Source organism: Staurois parvus, unplaced genomic scaffold (assembly GCF_062004578.1).
Source record: "Staurois parvus isolate SC_StPar_1 unplaced genomic scaffold, SC_StPar_1.0 ptg000613l, whole genome shotgun sequence".
NCBI classification, from domain to species: Eukaryota; Metazoa; Chordata; class Amphibia; order Anura; family Ranidae; genus Staurois; species Staurois parvus.
This window is the reverse complement of record NW_028318409.1, coordinates 2,163,099-2,183,863: the sequence shown is the minus strand read 5'-3', so window position 1 is coordinate 2,183,863 and position 20,765 is coordinate 2,163,099. Positions and strand designations below refer to the sequence as shown.

The window sequence follows — 20,765 nt, the reverse complement described above, 5'->3', positions numbered from 1 at the left end:
ATAGCGCTGTCAATTTACGCAGTGCTTTACATATATATTGTACATTCACATCAGTCCCTAACCCTCAAGGGGCGTACAACCTAAGGTCCCTAACCTACATTCATACATACACATACTAGGGCCAACTTAGACAGGAGCCAATTAACCTACCAGCATGTCTTTGGAGTGTGGGAGGAACCCGGAGTACCCGGAGGAAACCCAAGCAGGCACAGGGAGAACATGCAAACTCCAGGAAGGAGGTGCTGCTGGGATTCGAACCAGCGACCCTAGTACTGCCAGGCGGAAATGCTAACCCATTTAGCCACTGTGCTAGTAAAACTGGACAAGTCATCAGAACTACTTTGCACATCCAGGTGGATTATACCTTGTTTTTTTCAGGACAAATTGGGGGCTTTCATTTGGTGGTAAATGGTAATGGATATCTCCTGATTTTTTTTATTATCAAAGGAAAACTGACCAAAAATAGTAAAAAAAAAAAAAATATTTTAGCTGTGTGTTTCTTGTTACTACCATAACCTACCACTAAAGAACAACCCAAAATAAATTTTACAGCTCTTGGCGATTGCAGCGATACCATATATGTCATTTGTTGTCTGTACCCACAGTACAGCCCAGAAACAATAGTGAGCATTTTGTTTTTACCTAAAACACACTGACACTGATATCAATTAAAAAAAAAAAAAAAGAAATCCTGACCTTTGACCTTAATCATTGAACCTGACCTTGACCCAAACACTAACCCTGGCAGTGAACGAGATCAAACCTTCATCTAGGTATTTTTTTCTTTATTTTTTAATTTTATTTTGTAATATTTATTTATTAATTTATCTTTTTTTTTTTTTTTACAATTCCCTCTATGCAAGGAGAAAGAGAGATACAATGTATCTCTCTCCTCCATTCATAGAGAAAAAAAAAACAAGGGGGGCACGGGCTTCACAGTGACTGATCACTGTAATAGCCAATCAGAGGCTATCACAGCGATCATGTGACCTGGAATCGGGAACCCCCAGGGCTCTCAGTGACACCCCGATCTTTGTGCTGAAAGCACGCCGCGCGGCACGCTCCCAGCACAAAGACAGGTATGCAAATATGCGGCCCCACGGAAAAAAGCCCAGTTCTGTGAGGCTGCATATAAGTGTGATGTCGGCGTCAAGGGGTTAACATCCTTTCACTGGCAGCCTAAATATAAAAGAGCCCAAATTATACTTTTAGGTACACGTTTTACTATCCAACTTCCCATAGTGTGACTTTAAAAGCTGCCAAAATGGAAGGATAACTGGAAACACTCATTTCAGCAATATTTCAGTTGCTTGACCTGTCTGGGGCCCTAACAGTTTTTATTTCAGTAACTGCCGCTATATTAGGGATGGGAAGCTTACCTGTGATGTGGGGAAACTGCTCTGTGCTGGCCTGACACATACTAATTAATGGCTAGCTCAGCACATATTGCAACCCTATAGGAGTATGCTGCCTGCACTGCATACAGATTAGATTCCATTAAACTAAACACTTTAGCAGCCACATGGAGGCTGGGCAATGAGCGGATAGCTAAAGGTTAGCCAACTAGTACTACTTCCTTATAGAAGGTGCAGAGCAAAATGTGTAGTGAAAGTACACTTATCAATACTTAAGATATGCAGTTACCAGGATGCTTGGTCTACTCATTAAGAAGGCAGAATGATCCACTTTTTCCTCTTCAGCTACCCTAAAGGGACCCATCTCTGACCAGGCTCTTCTCTACCCAGCAAAAAGCCAACTACTTACTTATATATTGTACAACCTAAAGAACACCTGGTACCAATATGGGGTAAGCAGACACATTTGAAAGAGAGCTGAAGAACCAGGTATTATCACCAATTTGACCACACACATTTTTTTCAGTTCTATTGCATTGTGCTGGTCATTGACCAGATCCGGTTCTCTAGCTCTCCTATTTGGGATTTTTTTTACGATAGAGTCAGTAGTGGCCCAGAGAAAAAAATTGGCATGTACTGCAACATATGCATACCAAGAATCTCTTATACACAGCTGGCTAGATGTGTGTAAGAGTGTATAGCAGTGTGCACAGAATTAGGTGAGAATATTCGGTGTTAACATATGGTCACATTCTTCACATACTTCTTATGAGATAATATATATATATATATATATATATATATATATATATATATATATATACACACACACACACACACACACACACACACACAGACATTTTTGTGAGCGGGTGACCAGACCTGTTTTTTGGCTCTCTTCCACCTGTCAAGAGGAGAGGCCACACTCTCCAGTAAAAGCCACGAGTTATTTAAAGCATCTGGTGCACAAGTAAATCAACTGACCTTCAAATGCAAAAATCTCAATGTTTGAGTGCAGGTAGTTTGGCTGTGCATCAGATGCATTAATAAACTTGCAATAGTGGCTTTTACTTCATTCCCCTCTTCTCAGCATGGTCTATGTGTCAAGCAGATAACAGACCTCTGGGTTAGCCAGCACCTGTGGTTGAAAATGAATGGATAGATACTTGGTAGCCCAGAGTTGGATTACTTATATATACATATATTTCCACCTGTGTCATTTTACCCAATGTTGGCAATTTATGTCCATTAACCACTTCAAGTATGGACACTTTTACCCCCTTTCTGTCCAGGCCAATTTTCAGCTGTCAGTGCTATCACACTTTGAATGACAATTGCGCGGTCATTCAACACTGTACCCATATGAATTTTTTAGCATTCTTTTGAGACAGATACAACTTTATTTTGGTGGTATTTATTCACCGCTGGGATTGATTTTTATTTTTTTTTTGCTATATAAATGAAAAAGTCCAAAAATTTTGAAAAAAAGTGTTTTTTTTTTATAAAATTTTGCAAATAAATAATCTTTCTTCATAAATCTTGCCCAAAATTTATTCAGCTATTGTTTTAGTAAAATAAAATAATCCAAATTAGTTTATAACCAAAAATTATAATTTTTCAAATTTTTTTTTATTATTATTTTTTTTTTTTTTTACTTACTGTCACCCTAGCAGTACAGTGTCACCATAGTGACACTGTACTACTTGTGGGGGGTGATGAAGGTTATTTATTTATTTTTTTACACTGATTGCTTTTACACCCATAAAGGCTGTAAAAGCAATCATTTCTCCTTCTCTCTGGCTGCATTCTTGCAGTCATTGAGAACTACTGAGTGAGCTGTGATTGGTCACAGCTTGTCACATGGTACAAGGCTGTTGTGAATAGCCTTGTACCATGTGACCTCTGTGATCATTCACAGATTTCACACGTAGTAAGCAATGATGTCAGAAGTGATATTTTGCTTACTACTCTTCATGTGATCACTGATTGGCCAATCACAGAGGTCCTCTACAATGATTGGTGTTCGCTGTGTCCGGAGGACACAGCAGGCACCGGATCGCGGTGCTGCGCGCACCCAGGGAGCGCACACAAACAGGAAGCGTGGAGGACGTTTATAAACGGCCACCCACACCTGCACTGCTCCCATTCAGCCGTTTATATACATGGACTGGACAGGAAATGGATAATTAGACTAAGTGCATACAAGTATGTGACATTTAAATCGGTAGAGTAGGGCTGACCAGAAAGGATCACTTTTGCACAACAGAACAGCTTAAACATGTAATTCAATATGTTTGAACCAAAAATCACAGTTTTTTTTTAATGCAAAGTGTGCTAGAAGTGTGCAAGAGCATACAGCAGTGTGCACAGGGTTCATTGACGATTTTAGATCCTGTCGTGACTTTCTGGTCACATAATGTTATTTCCAATAATCTTTTATTGGTAATAATTTTCTGGGTCCCAGATCAAAGTCAAACTGACCAGATCTCAACATAAAAAAAAACATTTATGTATATGACCATCTTTGAAAAAGGTGCATACCAACGCTCTAGAATGCAGAAATGTGATATTAAAAGCTATTTGTACAGAAAGCAGCTCTCGCTTTAACCAATTAAAATCTAGTGTAATATTACCTGTGATTACGTAAATAAGGTACTACATAGTGCATGATATTGACAAGTAAAGGTATAACTTTCTCCTTTTCATCACTGTAAAACACCATATCCAGCAAGTGTGCAAGAACCTGGCAAAAAGAGGTAAAAAGGGTACACAAAAGAGTCAACATGAGCACAAGCATGTATTCTGTACATGGTTCATGATCTTTTATTGCAAAAAGAGTAGAGCATTCTAAAATAAAGTCAGAGCTGAGCATATGTGGATGTGACTTCTACCTCAGTTACCCCTGCTATACTACAATGTTGTGTTTTTTTTTAAATATAGGAAGAATATGTATATTGTACACTATGAGTGAGTTACCATTAAAATGTACCTAAAGCCAACACTTTTTTTTAGTTTTGGATACAGCAGGAACGGTTTAAAACCCCTACTGTTTTTTTTCAACTGCTTCTGTCCTGGTGATCATAGGACTGGAAATGAGAGATAATCCACAACATTGTTTTGTCACTGAAACAGAAATGGGGGGAACATTTTCCAATAGGGACATTTTTTCCTGGGGGTAACTAGGATAAAAAAAAAAAAAAAGCAAGAGGGATTTATCAAATCCTTAGTCTATGCAGTCTAAAAAAGGTCACTTGAAGAAGGAACAAAACTCTGGAAACTGTGCCCAAAAAAAGACAGTCAGAGGGCTAATAACCAGTCACCAGAATTATTTGTGGTCTTCCTGCACCTGATTTTCCCCCCAAGGCTTTGCTTCCTCATGTTAGAACCTCCAGCAAGCAGAACAGTGAGCAGTACAGTAGTGTCATCAAGAAACCTCATTCCAACTCTGATGAAACTAGCAGTCAGAGGCAGCAGTGCCTGAGATGTCACACTGCAAATACTGTATATGACTATAAGGAGGCTGTAAGGAGGGAAGTGTCTAGGCACTCTCACATACCATGAAGTGTACTGCTATTTTCAAGGAGGAGATCCAGATAAAAAGTACATTTTTCAGAAAAATGCTTAGGCACAATCAACACTTCTAGATGCTCCTTACAACACAATCTTCACTTTGAATATAGATACTGTATGGGTAATGTATAGTAATTATTAATAACAGTCCATAATATCACCTCAAACTACATCTCCGACCTAATATCCAAATACCACCCAAAACACACTCTCCGCTCCTCACAAGACCTCCTTCTCTCTAGCTACCTGGTCTTCTCCTCCCATGCCCACCTCCAGGACTTCTCCAGGGCATCACCAATCCTCTGGAACTCCCTACCCCAATCCATCAGACTATCACCTACTCTCCTCTCCTTTAGGTGCACCCTGAAAACCCACCTCTTCAGGGAAGCCTACCCTGCCCCCTGCTAACTGCCGATCTCCTCCTCTCTTCCCACCACTCCATCCCCCACAGCTTTTCCTCCCGTACCACTATCCCCTCCCTCCTAGATTGTAAGCTCCAAGGAGCAGGGCCCTTGAACCCCTCGTGTATCGCACTGTATTGTCATTGTATTGTCTCATGTATTGTCTCCCATTGTAATGTACAGCGCTGAGCAAACTATTGGCGCTATATAAATACTGTATAAAAATAAAAATAATAATAACAGAAGGGTATGTTGCAACGCCCTGTTTGATATTTCTTAGCTGGGCTTACAAAACTATGTAACAGCCTGGAATAGTCACTACTCTTACCTCAGAGAGTAAAGTGAGAGCATGTACACTATACACAGAAGGTGTGATATTTGATATTTCCATGGCTGGAGACAGCATAATGTCTAGAAGAAAGGAAGAAGAATGTATTAAAGAGGACCTTTTAGTTAAAAGACTTCCACTCTGTATTTTAAAATGATAACTATACCTTCAACATCCGATTCGATTGTGGTACCATCCACTGTTATTTTTGGGGATGGCTTCACCTCCAGGTTCCTTCTTAACCAGGTAGTCTGCTCCAATGAGGACCCTGCAATAACTCCAATAGCATCTACGATTTTGTGTGTGACATCCTACAGAGACAGAAAAAAGTGTAAAATACTGAAAAAACCTATGCACAGGTTTTATCATTTACATAGTGACAAACAATGTGTCAGATTTATATACAAAGGGAAACCTTAAGTAAATGCAGACTAGTACAAACAGCAGGAACATTCTTTTCTCAGTTTTTATGATTGCAATGCTAAAATCCCTGATACAGAGCATTTGCGGGACCACTGGGTGTTCATCTACCTCTGTCTCCATTAGGTTTTCATTGTAAAAGTGCAGACAAAATTACAGGCCAACAGGATCCCAATTTTAAATTGGCTAGATGATGGGATGGCAGCATAGAGATAAGCAATGTTTACAATCATCTCACACTCAGCAATCCAACAATCAATATCTGCTATATACTTTTATTTGTACAAAATATAACTGGATACTAATATTTATAGGTAAAGTTAATCCAAGGAATATCAAAGACATTCCTTGCATAAAAGAATGGTTTTGGCTGAACACCTCAAACCCAAATAATTCACGTATCTAGGTGAAATATTGTAATTTAAATACCAACAGATATCATTGGCTGCACTGATGACCTTTATTAATTAAAAAGAAAAAAACAAGACAAGTGACATACATACAGTATCTCACAGAAGTGAGTCCACCCCTCACATTTTTGTAAATATTTTATTATATCTTTTCATGTGACAACACTGAAGAAATGACACTTTGCTACAATGTAAAGTAGTGAGTGTACAGCTTGTATAACAGTGTAAATTTGCTGTCCCCTCAAAATAACTCAACACACAGCCATTAATATCTAAACTGCTGGCAACAAAAGTGAGTACACCCCTAAGTGACAATGTCCAAACAATAAATGTGAGGGGTGTACTCACTTTTGTGAGATACAGTACATGAGCCCATTTAAACTTGTCTTGTTTTTTCTTTTTAATTAATAAAGGTCATCAGTGCAGCCAATGATATCTATCGGTATTTAAATTACAATATTTCACCTTGATACTTGAATTATTTGGGTTTGAGATGTTGAGCCAAAACCATTCTTTTATGCAAGGAATGTCTTTGATATAAGTATTTGTGGTGTCCTCTCCTCTCCTTACATACACATGCTTATTTAAAAATCAAGCTTGGTAGGGACTCTTTTTCTTTTAATTTTTATGATCCAAGGAATATCCAATTCCCTCTGAAACCCCCCCCCCCTCCCCCTCCACTGGAGCAAATTGGATTGGTGTTTTTGGCCTTCCTCTGGATCTACTGTGGGTATAGGATAGTGTATATGGGGGTTTTGAATTTTATTTTGCCATTTGTGTTTTTTTTTCTCTGTTGGTTGAACTACATGGACTTGTGTCTTTTTTTCAACCAAATTAACTATGTAAATATGTAATTTACATATTCACTGTATTGTCTATATTGTATTGTGTATGTAGCAAGACATTAATGTTCTGTACCTGTCTGAATTACAAGAGAACATTGCACAATATACAAACATGTTAAAAGGCAACTATACACTGTGTTTGTACAAGTGCAAAGGCACATGTTCCTGTCTGTTGGTAGCTTACCAATGCAATTCAGTCTAAACGCCTCAATCAGCTTTTAAAAGAGCTACATTTAGGTGGGTGAAACAATTAGAAAATACTCATTTTATAAGTCTAACAACCATACTTAAAGGAGGACACAAGGATGCCCATATCAATGTAATTGCTTCCCTTCAAGGTTAGATCAAAGGCAAGGGCATGTCTTAGACTGAAGTTTTATCAGATGTCTTCAATTATGAGTGTATGGGGTGCAAACAGTCAACCAGGTATAACAAAACTAGAATAGGGATAGTTTGTGGTAATAATTAGGTCTGTCTGATTTCTCAATGACAAGTACAACCTTACAACTGGCATCATGGTTCACAAGCTATCAATATCCTCTTGTGCCTCTGTTTGCACCAAATCAGCTGAAACTATATATGTGTCAGGTGTACAATGAACCTTTCTATGAAAAGTAGCTGTTATCTAACGGTAACTGCATAAATAATGATATATATGTAAAAGCCACAGACAAATGCACACTGATCTCTAACCTGCAGGTCTCTCTGGTCCTTCTTGTTGTCAAGAGTAGGGTTCTTCATAATGAACTCATTCAAAACTCTGCAATGTGTACATGAAAACCAATAACAATGATTAATGACTGCAGTGCTAAAAGCACATTTCATCCATACGAAACCCTAACATTGAATACACATACAATTATTTGGTAGGCAGTTTGTTACCTTCGTATCAACAGAATCATACAATACTACCGCTTCCATCATAAAACTGGGGCATATTTAAAGGCACTCTGGCTAGAATTTTCTTTTCAGTTTGAATAGAGAGGAGAAAGGATAGACCATCTCTTATATCTTTACTACAGTTGATGTACCTGTGGCAAAGATGTCCTGCCTCTCTGAGAGAGAAAAGAGAAAACTCCCCAGACAGCAATAAAAATCTAATACATATTTAAAATAGTGCCCACTCTGCTAACAAGTGTTTTTATTGACACAAAAAAATAATAAAAAACCTGCTAGAGTTATCAACTCATTCCTGCTACAGTATATAAACAATGAAGAAAGTTTCGGAAGCTTCGGTTGGAGTTCAACTACGAACCAACACTAGGGATTTACTTTAGTTACACCTCTTTATAAGAACAATCAATTGCTAGAGCTGTAGAAAAATCTTTTATTGTTGGATTGTATTAGTGCTTAAAGCTGAACTCCAGGAATTCAGCTACTGCATAAAATGTGATGTATTAGTAGGGGTAGAGTCCAACAAGGTACATGCCATCTCTTGAACTCATCCTTTTATTTTACAGTTTACTATCGCTATGCTTGAAACACACCGATGCTGGACTTTATCAGCTCGAGGCATCAGATTTGCATGCAGCCACTGTGCCCACCCCTCTTGTTCTCTAGTCCAATCACAGAAGCACTTTGTTTTAGGTGAACTCATTCACAGATTACAAAACCTCCTGTGAATGGGCAGCAGACGGGAGGGGCGGGCAGAGATGCTGTGAGTGAGATCATCTACCATCAGAGAGCCAGGAGTATAGTAATAGCTGCACTCCCGCAGCTCCATAAAATTGCCAGATGTAAATGAAAGAAATAAGTCCACAAGGTGGCTGTCAAGGTCCTACCTTTTCCCAGAGGTTATGTTACTCCATGTGCTGGCATCCATCTTGGATTTCTGCTGAGCATGGTGGGAAGCTTTTATACCTTCAGGCCTCTGAGGTCCATCCCCCAGAGGGGTGTTGCTGAGTACATATAAGCCTGTGATCTGCACATGCTCTTTGCACTTGTGTCTTGTGTCTTTGTCTTGCTACAGCTCTGTGTATACGCTCGTGACTCTTCTGGTATTCTGACTCGGCTTGTGACTAAGACCATTCTCTGTGTTTTCCTTTGATCTGACCTTCCGTTGCTGAACCCGGCCCGTGACCTGTGATTCTCTGTCTACTGTTCTGTACTGTTTTGTCCTGTTGTTGTCGACTCGGCTTGTCTGACTACGCTATTGTCATTCTCACCAGCTACACGCCATTGGCGGCGGCCATTACCGCAGCCGGGGTGTCTCGGGGGCCGCGACCTGGTTCCTGGCTGCGTCAAGTCCATCCCCACCATCAGGGGCCCTGGTGAAGGGCAGCCTGGGACTTAGACTCCGCGCCCTGAGGGACTTCGGTCTGTTGGTGGTGGTTGTCGTCAGCCAGTGCCTTACCCTGCCACTAGGCCTACCTGTCCGTTCCACAGCCCTGCCCTGACAGTGGCATGCACCTCGTTGGACATAACTCATAATATGCTAGCACATTTTACAATGTGACTGAATTTCTGGAGTTCAGCTTTTAAAAAAAACTAGATTAGATATAAAATTACTATTTGAAAATCATCTGATGAGGCCTGGATGCCTCACACAAACAATGTCAAGACAAGACAATAAACTGAAAACTGAGAAGCACACAACACAAATGGATACAGGAATTCTAAAAATAAATAGAGAAACTGATGTAGGATTTTAAAAAGTGGTAAATGTGAAAACAGGCTCTACCCAACAGTGGACTAATTATTAGATCACACTATTTCCTATTGAAGGATAACAGTTCTAGTCTCTTCCTCCCGTTTCCCTCTCTGATTAGTGGCTCCTTTCCTTCTTTCTTCCTACATACACCCTGTCCCTTATATATTTCACTCTACTTTGATGAACTTAAATTGGGTCACTCTGTTCCTTTTATTCCTAAAGTGAAATAAAAAAAAGCCAAGTGCTTCTTTTTTCTAATGTTCAAGTTGGTTGGTGGAAACTAGAAAACAATTTGGTTGACAGCTAAATAAAATCCACCCGTTTTTTTTATTACAGGAATTTACGTAGCACTGACAATTTACACAGTACTTTACATATTGTATATTCACATCAGTATCTGCCCTCAAGGGGCTTACAAAGTAAGGTCCCTACTTCACAAGCACACACTAGTGCCAAGAGCCAATTAACTACCAGCATTTCTTGGAAGTGTGTGAGGAGATGGGAGTACCCAGAGGAAACCCACACAAGCACAGGAAGAATATGAACTCCATGCAGATGATGCCCTGGTTGGGATTCAATTAGAGGACCCAGTACTCCAAGGCAGAAACACTAACCACTAAGCCACTGTGCTGCCCTACTTTACCTTAAATATAACCAGCAGAGTACTCACACCACAATTTAATGTAACCTTCCTCCTTTTTGCTGTTCCTCAATGTTACTTGGGACACAGACTTGTGGCTTGAAATGTCAGACATTATCATCAAATATAAATAGTAGTTAAAAATGAGAGAAGTGTGAACAAACCCTCCCAAACTAGTGCAAGCAGTTGCTGAAACGTTTCTGATATGTGAACCAGGGGCAGACTGACCATTTGGAAACTCGGGCACTGCCAGAGGGCCTGGGGTCAGTAGGGGACCCCATGAGATGCCCCTGGTACCTTTTTCATAGGCTTTTTTGAGTTTGGGCAAGGACACAGGGGCCCCATGATCCCCTATTGCCCGGGGGCCCCATGAGTTGTCAGTCCACCCCTGATGTGAACTATGTGAATTGTGCAAGATATTCCGGTTTGTGTTAGTACACGGATTATGTCAGTTCTCAGAATACCACACATCATAACACTGCATGCATTTAGTAACTTTACCCTAATATAAGGAACTGGCCAGGAGCTGGAAGGCTGAGCTGAATTGAGTCTTTTAGCAGATTGAGAAAAGAGGCCCAACTATCCACCAGATTAGAGACGGGAATCCTGCAAGAATATTATTTAAGGAAAACATGAGAACAATGGAAAACACAGAACATATTAAAAAAAAAAAACTTCCCAAAATACCATATAACATATGACAAATCTGCACCTGGACTAAAGCACAAGTCCACTCAAAAGGGATATTTTTGGTGAAACCTAATGAGCTGTCTTTAAATGCCGTGTATACTCCAACAATAAGATCTCTCCACTGAGGTAAAGTGGTTGTAAACCTAAGACATGAAATATGAACAAAGCATATCCTTCTATGTTGTGTACGTGTATCAATTAAGAGCACTAAGTGTCATTTCTGTCTGCTGCCCCATTCCTCCATGCCCCATAATTGCATGAGTCACTTCTGACAAGTTTTCCTGACACCAAGAGAAAAGATGGTGACAGGGGAGGAACCTGCAGCAGACTCAACTCTGTTCCTGTGTGCTTTTTGAAGGGGGTGTGTCTCTTCCCTCCACTCAGTTCTAAGAGCTCTTCTCACTGAGCTATGTAGTGTGTAATTTCAGCTCTCCACCCCCTGCTTTCTGACAATTCAGACAAGCTTTATAAATTTTGGAATTTAAGCAGCTGTAGAGAAGAAAAATTCCAGATAAACAGGTACAACTTATGTAGGAGGATTTGTTTCATCTCTGTGTATCACCTGAGGCCAGTCACTTCACTGGGTATATAGTTACATAGTTAGTCTGGCTGAAAAAAGACAAAAGTTCATCCAGTTCAACCATTAAAAAAAAAAAAAGTTATAATCCTATACCCACAGTTGATCCAGAGGAAGGCAAAAAAGCCCAGCAAAGCATGATCCAATTTGCTCCTGCAGGGAAACAAAATTCCTTCTTGATCCCCTGAGAGGCAATCAGATATACCATGGATCAACTTTACCTATAAATGTTAGTATCCAGTTATATTCTGTGTATCTAGGAAAGAATCCAGGCCTTTTTTAAAGCAATTCACTGAGCTGGCCAGAACCAACTCTTGAGGGAGTCTATTCCACATTTTTACAGCTCTCACTGTGAAGAAACCTTTCCGTGTTTGGAGATTACATTTCTTTTCCTCCAGACATAAAGAGTGCCCCCTTGTCCTCTGTGATGACCTCAGGGTGAATAACTCTACACCGAGTTCACTCTATGAACCACTGATGTATTTATACATGTTGATCATATCCCCCCTTAATCTCCTCTTCTCAAGAGAGAATAAATTCAGTTCCTCTAATCTTTCCTCATAGCTGAGCTCCTCCATGCCTCGTATCAGTTTGGTTGCCCTTCTCTGTACTTTCTCCAGTTCCCCAATGTTCTTTTTGTGAATTGGTACCCAAAACTGAACTGCATATTCCAGATGAGGTATAACTAATGATTTGTACCGGGGTAATATGATATCTCTCTCTCTGGAGTCTATACCTCTTTTAATACAAGAGAGGATTTTGCTCGCTTTAGAAACCGCAGCTTGGCATTGCATGCCATTATTAAGCTTGTGATCTATGTAAGGCTTTAAACTGTCTGGTGGCTCAGTTCTCCAGCATCTACCAAAAACTGAAATATCAGTTTAAGTGGCCTAGTCCTTTAAGGGGGAACTACAGACAAAAAAATAAAAAAGACATTTTAGTTAATTTCTGCATTTAAAAAAATGACTGAAATCTGTATTTATATTAATTTCCTGTAATGTACTGCAAATCAGATAGAAGTGTGATTATGTTCTACAGGCCAGTCAGATATAGTGCAACACTCCCAGGCTAATGTGGTTTTGGGCACTGGGAGGGCAGCCTTCAGGATATAAAAGTTCAGGAAGGGCCTCAGAAGTGACATGATGTTCATTCATAGTCCAATGAGAAGCCAAGTGATGCAGAAAGCTGCACTACTGAACAGTGGCGTCACTATCCTGGCTATGCAGTTAGAAAGATATGGAAATTATACAAGTTACCTGAAAAGAATTACAAAGATGTTGGCAGATAACAAAATTCAAGTATTCTAATGGTGTATTAAGCTGTCTGGCTGATGTCCAGCTCTAATTTCCTGCTAACAATTTCAGGGTATAAAGTAGGAAATTTCACCACAAGGTGGCATTTATTACTGTATATCACACACGCACATAGAATAAAATAGAATCTGCCTAGAAATGAATTCAGATAGATTTCCTATACATGAAAAAGAGATGAAGGCGCCTCTAAGTGCAGTATTGACAATTTATTAGTGAGCAATAGATGAATTGCACTTACAAGATAAATAGATAAAAAGACTCATCGTGTGGTGTAATAAGATCCAGGTGAGACATCCAGCAGCAAACTCTGTCTATGGGATCAGGAAGTAAAGCCTAGGCACTTAGAGGTGACTTCCTCTCTTTTTCATGTTACTGCATTAGAGCCTTGCTTTCACTCTAAGAAGAGCTGCCTCAGTGTTACTGCTCCCATCCATCCATCCCTGATATCCATCTGGCACCTTTATCCTACAGCTACAGAGGTTGGGCTCTAACAAGCGCGTCCTATATAATATACATTTTCAGATTTCCTATACATACCCATTTTAAAGCGAAACTAAACATATCAATTTAATGGTTTAAAAAACAGTTACATTCCCAGCATGCTGAAAATGCTCACTGTCACAGTTGCTTGCGCTTTTAACTAAACTGTCAAACCATCAAGTGGCTGGTGTCAAAACTGATCACATGTGCAGCACCATGACAACTGCAGATCAAACAGATGCTAAGATGGCAGCTTCCTTGGCTGAAAAGGATTAGGAGGGTTTAATTCCGCTTTAAATATTAGCACACATTTTTGTCTCTAATAAAGCAGTGTCAGAGGCACACCTTTGAAAGAAAAATGATGGAAAAAAATACAACAAAAGATTAACCTTTACAAGAGACCATAAAAAGCATAAAATAAAAACAAGAACTGGTGAAAAAATAATAAGTTGAAAAAGGGAAGGCTATCATGCAAGTAATACTATAAAAAGTTAGTCTTACCTCTGAACATAGGCATAAAAGAACTGTAACATGCAGACCTCAAGTGAAAGGTGCTTCTAAAAGATTAAAATCAGAGGAAACGGCTTAGTAGCAAAATAATACTGCGTGTTAATGTGGCTTCCAAGTGCCACATAGCTAAATAATATATTCAAAGGCTTGCTGCAGCTTTCCATGCACAAGCCTCAGCACACATATCAGAGCTAGATAAAATAATGCATTGTGACTGGTCAAAGGTCATCTGCTTTATCATCCAGTCAACATGGCTTCCTAGCCGCAGATTTTGATGCCAATGTACTCGACTACATCCCAGAAGGAATAGAAGAAATTCGTTCATTTTTTTCACAAGTTCAAATAATGTCCTTTTTATAATCCATGATGCAAGGAAGCCATAACAATATGGTGGACGCAGAGGAATGTGGGTTTGTAAGAAGAGTTAAGAACTTGTTATACCAAGCAAAGTAGCTATTGATAGAAGTTATCTAAAATTAGCAACTACTATTGTGGTTGAGCCCAATGAGAGGCAGGTTGTGGATTGTTTTTGTGTGGTACTCTCTAAAGGTAACATTAGGTAAGGTTCTCATCTCCCCTTTGGTAGCCAAGCTGGTATACACGATACTTATACCCCAATACAGGAGCTATATTTCTGCAGATTTTACATCACTGTGCCCTAGAACTTGGAGGAATCAAAAGTCCTTCCTCAGGTAGAAGATAAGATATAAAAGCTCCTTTGCGTCAATAATAATGTTGCAGTAAAGTATACCATGGCAATAATTTCTCTGCAGCATATTCACCTTGTGTTTATATAATTTAAAGCAAATGTCAATGGCATGCACAGTTAATAAATCTAATTGTACTATAAAGAAGCTATGGACAGTAACTCCTGATAGATATACCTTGTCTTTAGCTATGGCGGGCGGCTGCTTCAGTACCTCCTTTACTGTTTGTATAACAGTTTCTGTCCTCATCACGCTGATGGAGCGAACAAGTTCGACAAGAAGAAGCTGTTCTTCACTTGCTGATGGGATAACCTTAGTAAACATTGAAAATGTATAAGAGTAGACTTGAGATGAAGATACGGAAAATAAGAAGGCATTAGCTAAACCAATTTCACACCACTGTATTACAAATTCTGAGGACTAATATTATAACATACAGGAGCCAGACCACCAACGCAAAGCAAATACCTTTGTGCGTGCAGAGTTTTTATTGCGTCTTCTTTCATTCCAAACAAAAGCAATGGCAGCCATAAAATGAACACCGTGATTCATTGAAATGGGTCCCAGAAGTTCCAGAATCTGCTGCCTTAAATTCTGGCAATTTGAGAAAAACAAATAAATTAGAAAATATAACATAATATACTGTACGCTATTTGTTGTATTATTATGCAAAAGTGTAGAACCAGAGATGTTTAAAGGTAGAGAAAATAAAACCAACCAGCTCTTAGAACTGAGAACTTGAAATATAAATAGTAAAACTTGTTCCTTTTCATTATTGAGCTGGGCTTAGCAGATCGGTACTGAGCCAAATAATGATTACATATTTATTTATTTATTAAAAGGTACCTAGTATAGCACTGACAAACTATGCAGTGCTTTACATACATATACAGTGCTCAGCATAAATGAGTACACCACAACAGATTTGTCAGAAAACCTTTCCTTTCAGAATCAACATTTTCTATGGGCCACTATACTGCAAAACGCTCTCACAAATGCGGGCCATTGATTGCAAACAAGATTTGTTAATTTGCATACACAAAAAAAGTATTTTTCCTGACAAAGTCATCCAAGACCATGTTGCAAAAATGAATACACCCCAATGAAAGTCTTAGGAGCAAAGCTACATTTTAGACAACAAAATCCTAATTGGCAAGAATTCAACTACAGGTGAGTCTAAATATTCGGGTGTCAAACAGGTGTCCAGCAGATAGTTGATTATAAAAGGGCATTACTTAACAAAGAAAACTCTTTCCCATTTCGTGCTGTCAGCAATGGCACCACATGGAAGATAAATGTAAAAGGCCTGAGAAAGAAAATAATATATTTACACAAGAAAGGTGAAGGCTACAAGCAGATCAGCAAAGCCTTACTTATCAGTCAGAATACTGTAGCAAAAGTGATACAAAAATGTAACAAAGATGGAACTGCAACCATCTCACAGAGACGTCCAGGCCATCCACAGGAGTTAACACCTTGACAGGAGCATCTTCTGATGAGAAGAGTTGAAGAAAATCGCCATGCAAGTTCACTGCATTTAGCTAAAGAAGTAGAAAGCCAAACTGGGGTGATTGTTTCCCATTACACAATAAGGCATACACTGCAGAGGAATGGCATGCATGGGTGTTGTCCAGGAAGGAAGCCTCTCCGAAAGCCCATGCACAAAAAAGCCCGCCTAGAATTTGCCAGGGCCTATGCTGAAAAAGAAGAGTACTGGAACTACTGTGGAGTGATGAGACCAAGCTAAATGTTTTTGGAATTGATGGCTTCAAAACTGTATGGCGTCACAAAGGTGAGGAGTACAAAGAAAAATGCATGGTACAGATTATATCTTACATTTGATAGGATTTTTAAGGCAATCTTAAATTGCACAAGAGAAACCACATTTTTATTAAAAAAAAAAAATCTACATTTTATTTATACAAGTCATTAAAAATTTGTTTTGCTTATCAGCACATACAAAATGGTCACTGAATATTGCCAAATATATTGCACAGCAATTCAGACTACTCATTCACTTTACAAATTATGGTATGTTCCAATATATATCCGGTGGTATCCCCCATAACTGATCTTGCAACCTCAAGGTTTAACTGCAAATACATTCAGCCTGGGATCTTTGTTTAAAGAAAAATTCATGGTGCCTACAGTGAAACATGGTGGTGGCAGTGTCCTTCTGTGGGGCTGTACGAGTGCTCTTGATGTCGGGGAGCTGCATTTCATTTATGGTATCATGAATTCATAGATGTACTGCTATATTGAAAGAGAAGATGCTACCATCACTCCGTGCCCTTGGTCGTCATGCACTTTTCCAACATGACAATGATCAAAAACACACATCTAAGGCTACCATTTTTGAAGAACAGGGTGAAAGTGATTCACTGGCCAAGAATGCCTCCTGATCTGAACCAAATCGAACACCTATGGGAAATTCTAAAGAGACAAGTTGAGCATCGCTCTCCATCCAGCATCCAGGCTCTAAAAGAGGTTGTTCTTGAAGACTGGAAAAAGATAGATGTAATATGTCGCCAACTTGTTCATTCCATGCCTAGAAGACTTGGTGCTCTCCTTACAAATCATGGCGGTCATACAAAATACTAAATGTAGTAGTTTTTGTTGTGGGGTGTATTCATTTTTGCATCAACTAATTTGAGCAAAACCAAAGATTTTGTAATCCAAGTTATATTATTAACCTTACTTTCATGTAATTAGCTAAACAAATGTTCTATAAAATTCAGGTTTGTCAAGATTTTGGCAATTGTTCTTGTGGTCATTGTCATTGATTAAAATCTTACTTTTCAGAAGTGGTGTACTCATTTATGCTGAGCATTGTATATTGTACATTCACATCAGTCTCTGCCCTCAAGGAGCATACAATCTAAAGTCCCTAACTCACATTCATAAACATACTAGGGCTAAATTAGAGAGGAGCCAATTAACCTACCTGCATGTCTATGGAGTGTGGGAGGAAAGTGGAGTACCCAGAGGAAACCCACGCAGGCACAGGGAGAACATGAAAACTCCAGAAAGGTAGTGCCATGGTTGGGAATCAAACTGATGACCCTTGTGCTGGTTGGCAGTAGTCCTAACCACTTAACCACTGTGCTACTATAGATGTAAACAGTTGTCTGTTATTTTTATTGTTAAAACACTGAATATATTCAGCATCATGTAGATACAATAAAAAGCTTCTGCAAAAACATGTGCATTTCCACACTGCACCCACAATGCCTTTGAAATGATAATATATGCTGGACAAAATGTGTTTGAAAACTTAGCATACCAGGTATTATGATGTGGCAGCTGGGAATAACAGGATGAACCTCAGCTATGCTATTCTACTTTGAGACATGCAGTCAGGACTGCCTTGATTGAAGAAGGTAGAGCATATACATTTAATTTGGGGATATGGGAAATGACACTAAGCATAGATCATGAACTGCAACCAGGAGAGGCAAAGGAATTCTGTATGATGCCACTGATGACAGGAGCAATGTGCTACAGCAACTATTACAGGCACATAAGTTGGCTTTATGGGGTTGGTCAGTTTATACACCCTTCGAACCACCTGACAGTAAGCAATTTATTTAGAGCTGCAGAAAGCAAGATCAGTGTAGCATAATGAATTCATTATTTTTTATCTTCTGATGTTATTCAATGTATATATTAGAGACTACTGTAAAAATGTACGCCATCATATCCCATAATACTTAAAATGTACCACCCCTCTAAGTTGCTAAGATAACAGATTTTCCCAAGACGTGAAAAGCTCTGAGGGGACTTCAGTGCAGATTGCAATGTCATAAGAAGCTTCAACAGAGGTCTAGTTGTAAAACACCAATAAAATGATACTTTGGGTGATCTATCTTAAATTACCTTTGTTGAGCCAAGATTGATTGTGGTGACAGAAGCAGCAGCAGCTGTAAAGTTTTTTTCAGAAGAGTCTGCTTGATGAAGAATGCTCCACAGCAAGGTGACTGATGACATTATTAAATGGAGTATGGACAAGATTCCGCTGCGAGCTTCTAGAAGGTGTTTTTGATCTACATTCACCAAGAGCTACAATATAAGACAACAGTAAATAAAAAGTGAAAAAGTCTTTAGCCCAGATAAAAATAAAAACGAAAAGACCTGCACATAAAAAAGTTCTCACATAGTAAAGATCCACCACTGCACTGTCTCTTTTGGTGAACACACTATTTCTGCATTTTAAGGTGCTGGCGAACTCTTCCTTTAACTCAAAGCAGCTGACACATATGGAAAATGTATCAGGAGCAACAAGAGAAGGAGACAATGATAACACTGTTTGTGAGGGAAGTTATATTTTCTACAAATGCTGTGCCTATCAAACTTAGGCCAAAACCAAATAAACAGTTTTGAGTTGGTTGGGTTCTACTTAAAGTGGTTGTAATCCTGAAACATGAAATATGAACAAAACATATCCCTCTAAAGTGTGTACTTGTCTCAGTCCAGAGCACTAAGAGCCATCTCTGTCTGCTGCCTTGTTCTTCTGCTACCGATATGAGTCACTTCTGACAAGTTTTCCTGACACCAAGGGGCAAAAAGGTGACATGGGAGGGACTTCCAGCACAAAGCCTGTGACTGACAGTGTTAGCACTACTCCTGTGTGCTGTGTGAAGGGGGTGTATTCCTTCCCTCCAATCAGCTCTCATAGCTCTTCTCACTGACATCTGCAGAGTTTAATATAAGCTAGCCACCCACTGTTTTTTGAAAGCTCAGACAATTGCACTTTGCAGGGATGTAGACAAGACAGGGATGCAGATAAACAATAGGAGGATTTGTTTAATCTCTGTGTATCACCTGAGGCCAGTCACTTCACTGGGTATATGTAAGGGTTTACAACCACTTTAACCAGAACAGTTGCTTTTTTTTTAACTAATCTCTTACTTAAATTGTTGTGAAATGTATTTTAAATTAGTGTTGCAACAGACGATACCAAGACAACAGGCAAGATTTATGTTGCATTTACCTGATGATACTGTCCTGATGGATCAAGTAGGCAGTAGTGAATAATTGTTGTGATGCCCTCAAGAAGGGTCAGGATCATGTCTGGAGGTATGAAGGAAGCCATCCATAAAGGCCTATAATACAGATGGCAAAGACATATTTTATCAGCATTTTCTCATTCAATATTTTTAATATTTAAGCAAGAGGGCACACAGTACAATACTGTAGAGCAAGGATTATATCGACAACGTAAAAGAAGGGTCACCATACAGAACGTAGACAAGATTTGAAAGGAGAATCACAACAACATATATATTCTCTCAGTGAAGATCAAATCATACTCAGAATCTCCTTAAAACATATAGTGAACTAAATACCGAGGAATTCCTGTGAATAATAGGGACCAGAAAGTTGTTACCCTACAACAAATGAAAAGAGGAAAAAAGGAGAGAACAGAAACCAAAGAAAGTAGGAAAAGAGAGATCTCCTTGAAGAACTGTAAATACAATGGGGGGAGCAGTCAGCTGGACTTGCACATATTGGGCCCAAGGATCCCAAGTCTGCTGAAACCGCATTGCCGTATCATTGACTTTACTGGCAATCTTCTCATGAATCATAATCCATGAGATCTTGTGCATAATGTTCTGTAAAGACGCTGAGGATTTTTTCCATGCTCCTGATATTAAGATTTTAGCTGCAAGGATAATGAAAATTGTCAGCCTCTGCACAGTACAAGAGGCATTACCAACTGGTTCATTAAGTAATGCTATTTGGGGCCGCTGCTGGATAGGTAGCCCCGTGACTCACTGAAAAAGGATAAAAAAAATCCTATTCCAAAACCCTCTGATATTAGGGCACTCCCACCAGACATGATACATAGTGCCCCGTATAGCACAACCCC

At 39.3% G+C, this 20,765-nt stretch overlaps 1 protein-coding gene across 3 annotated transcripts in view; it reads right to left on the bottom strand.

The window, feature by feature from the left end:
- Positions 1-20,765, bottom strand: part of DOP1A (DOP1 leucine zipper like protein A) — a 119,388-nt gene that overhangs the window by 7,450 nt on the left and 91,173 nt on the right. For all 3 annotated transcript variants that reach the window (XM_089693097.1, XM_089693099.1, XM_089693098.1), the window contains 10 exons: positions 19,887-19,998; positions 18,773-18,955; positions 15,365-15,490; positions 15,074-15,208; positions 14,181-14,236; positions 11,121-11,225; positions 8,023-8,089; positions 5,821-5,965; positions 5,655-5,737; positions 3,989-4,098 (listed from right to left, as the gene is read on the bottom strand). In XM_089693097.1, the coding sequence (XP_089549223.1) occupies positions 3,989-4,098; positions 5,655-5,737; positions 5,821-5,965; positions 8,023-8,089; positions 11,121-11,225; positions 14,181-14,236; positions 15,074-15,208; positions 15,365-15,490; positions 18,773-18,955; positions 19,887-19,998 (1,122 nt within the window). The remainder of the gene's footprint in view (positions 1-3,988; positions 4,099-5,654; positions 5,738-5,820; positions 5,966-8,022; positions 8,090-11,120; positions 11,226-14,180; positions 14,237-15,073; positions 15,209-15,364; positions 15,491-18,772; positions 18,956-19,886; positions 19,999-20,765) is intronic.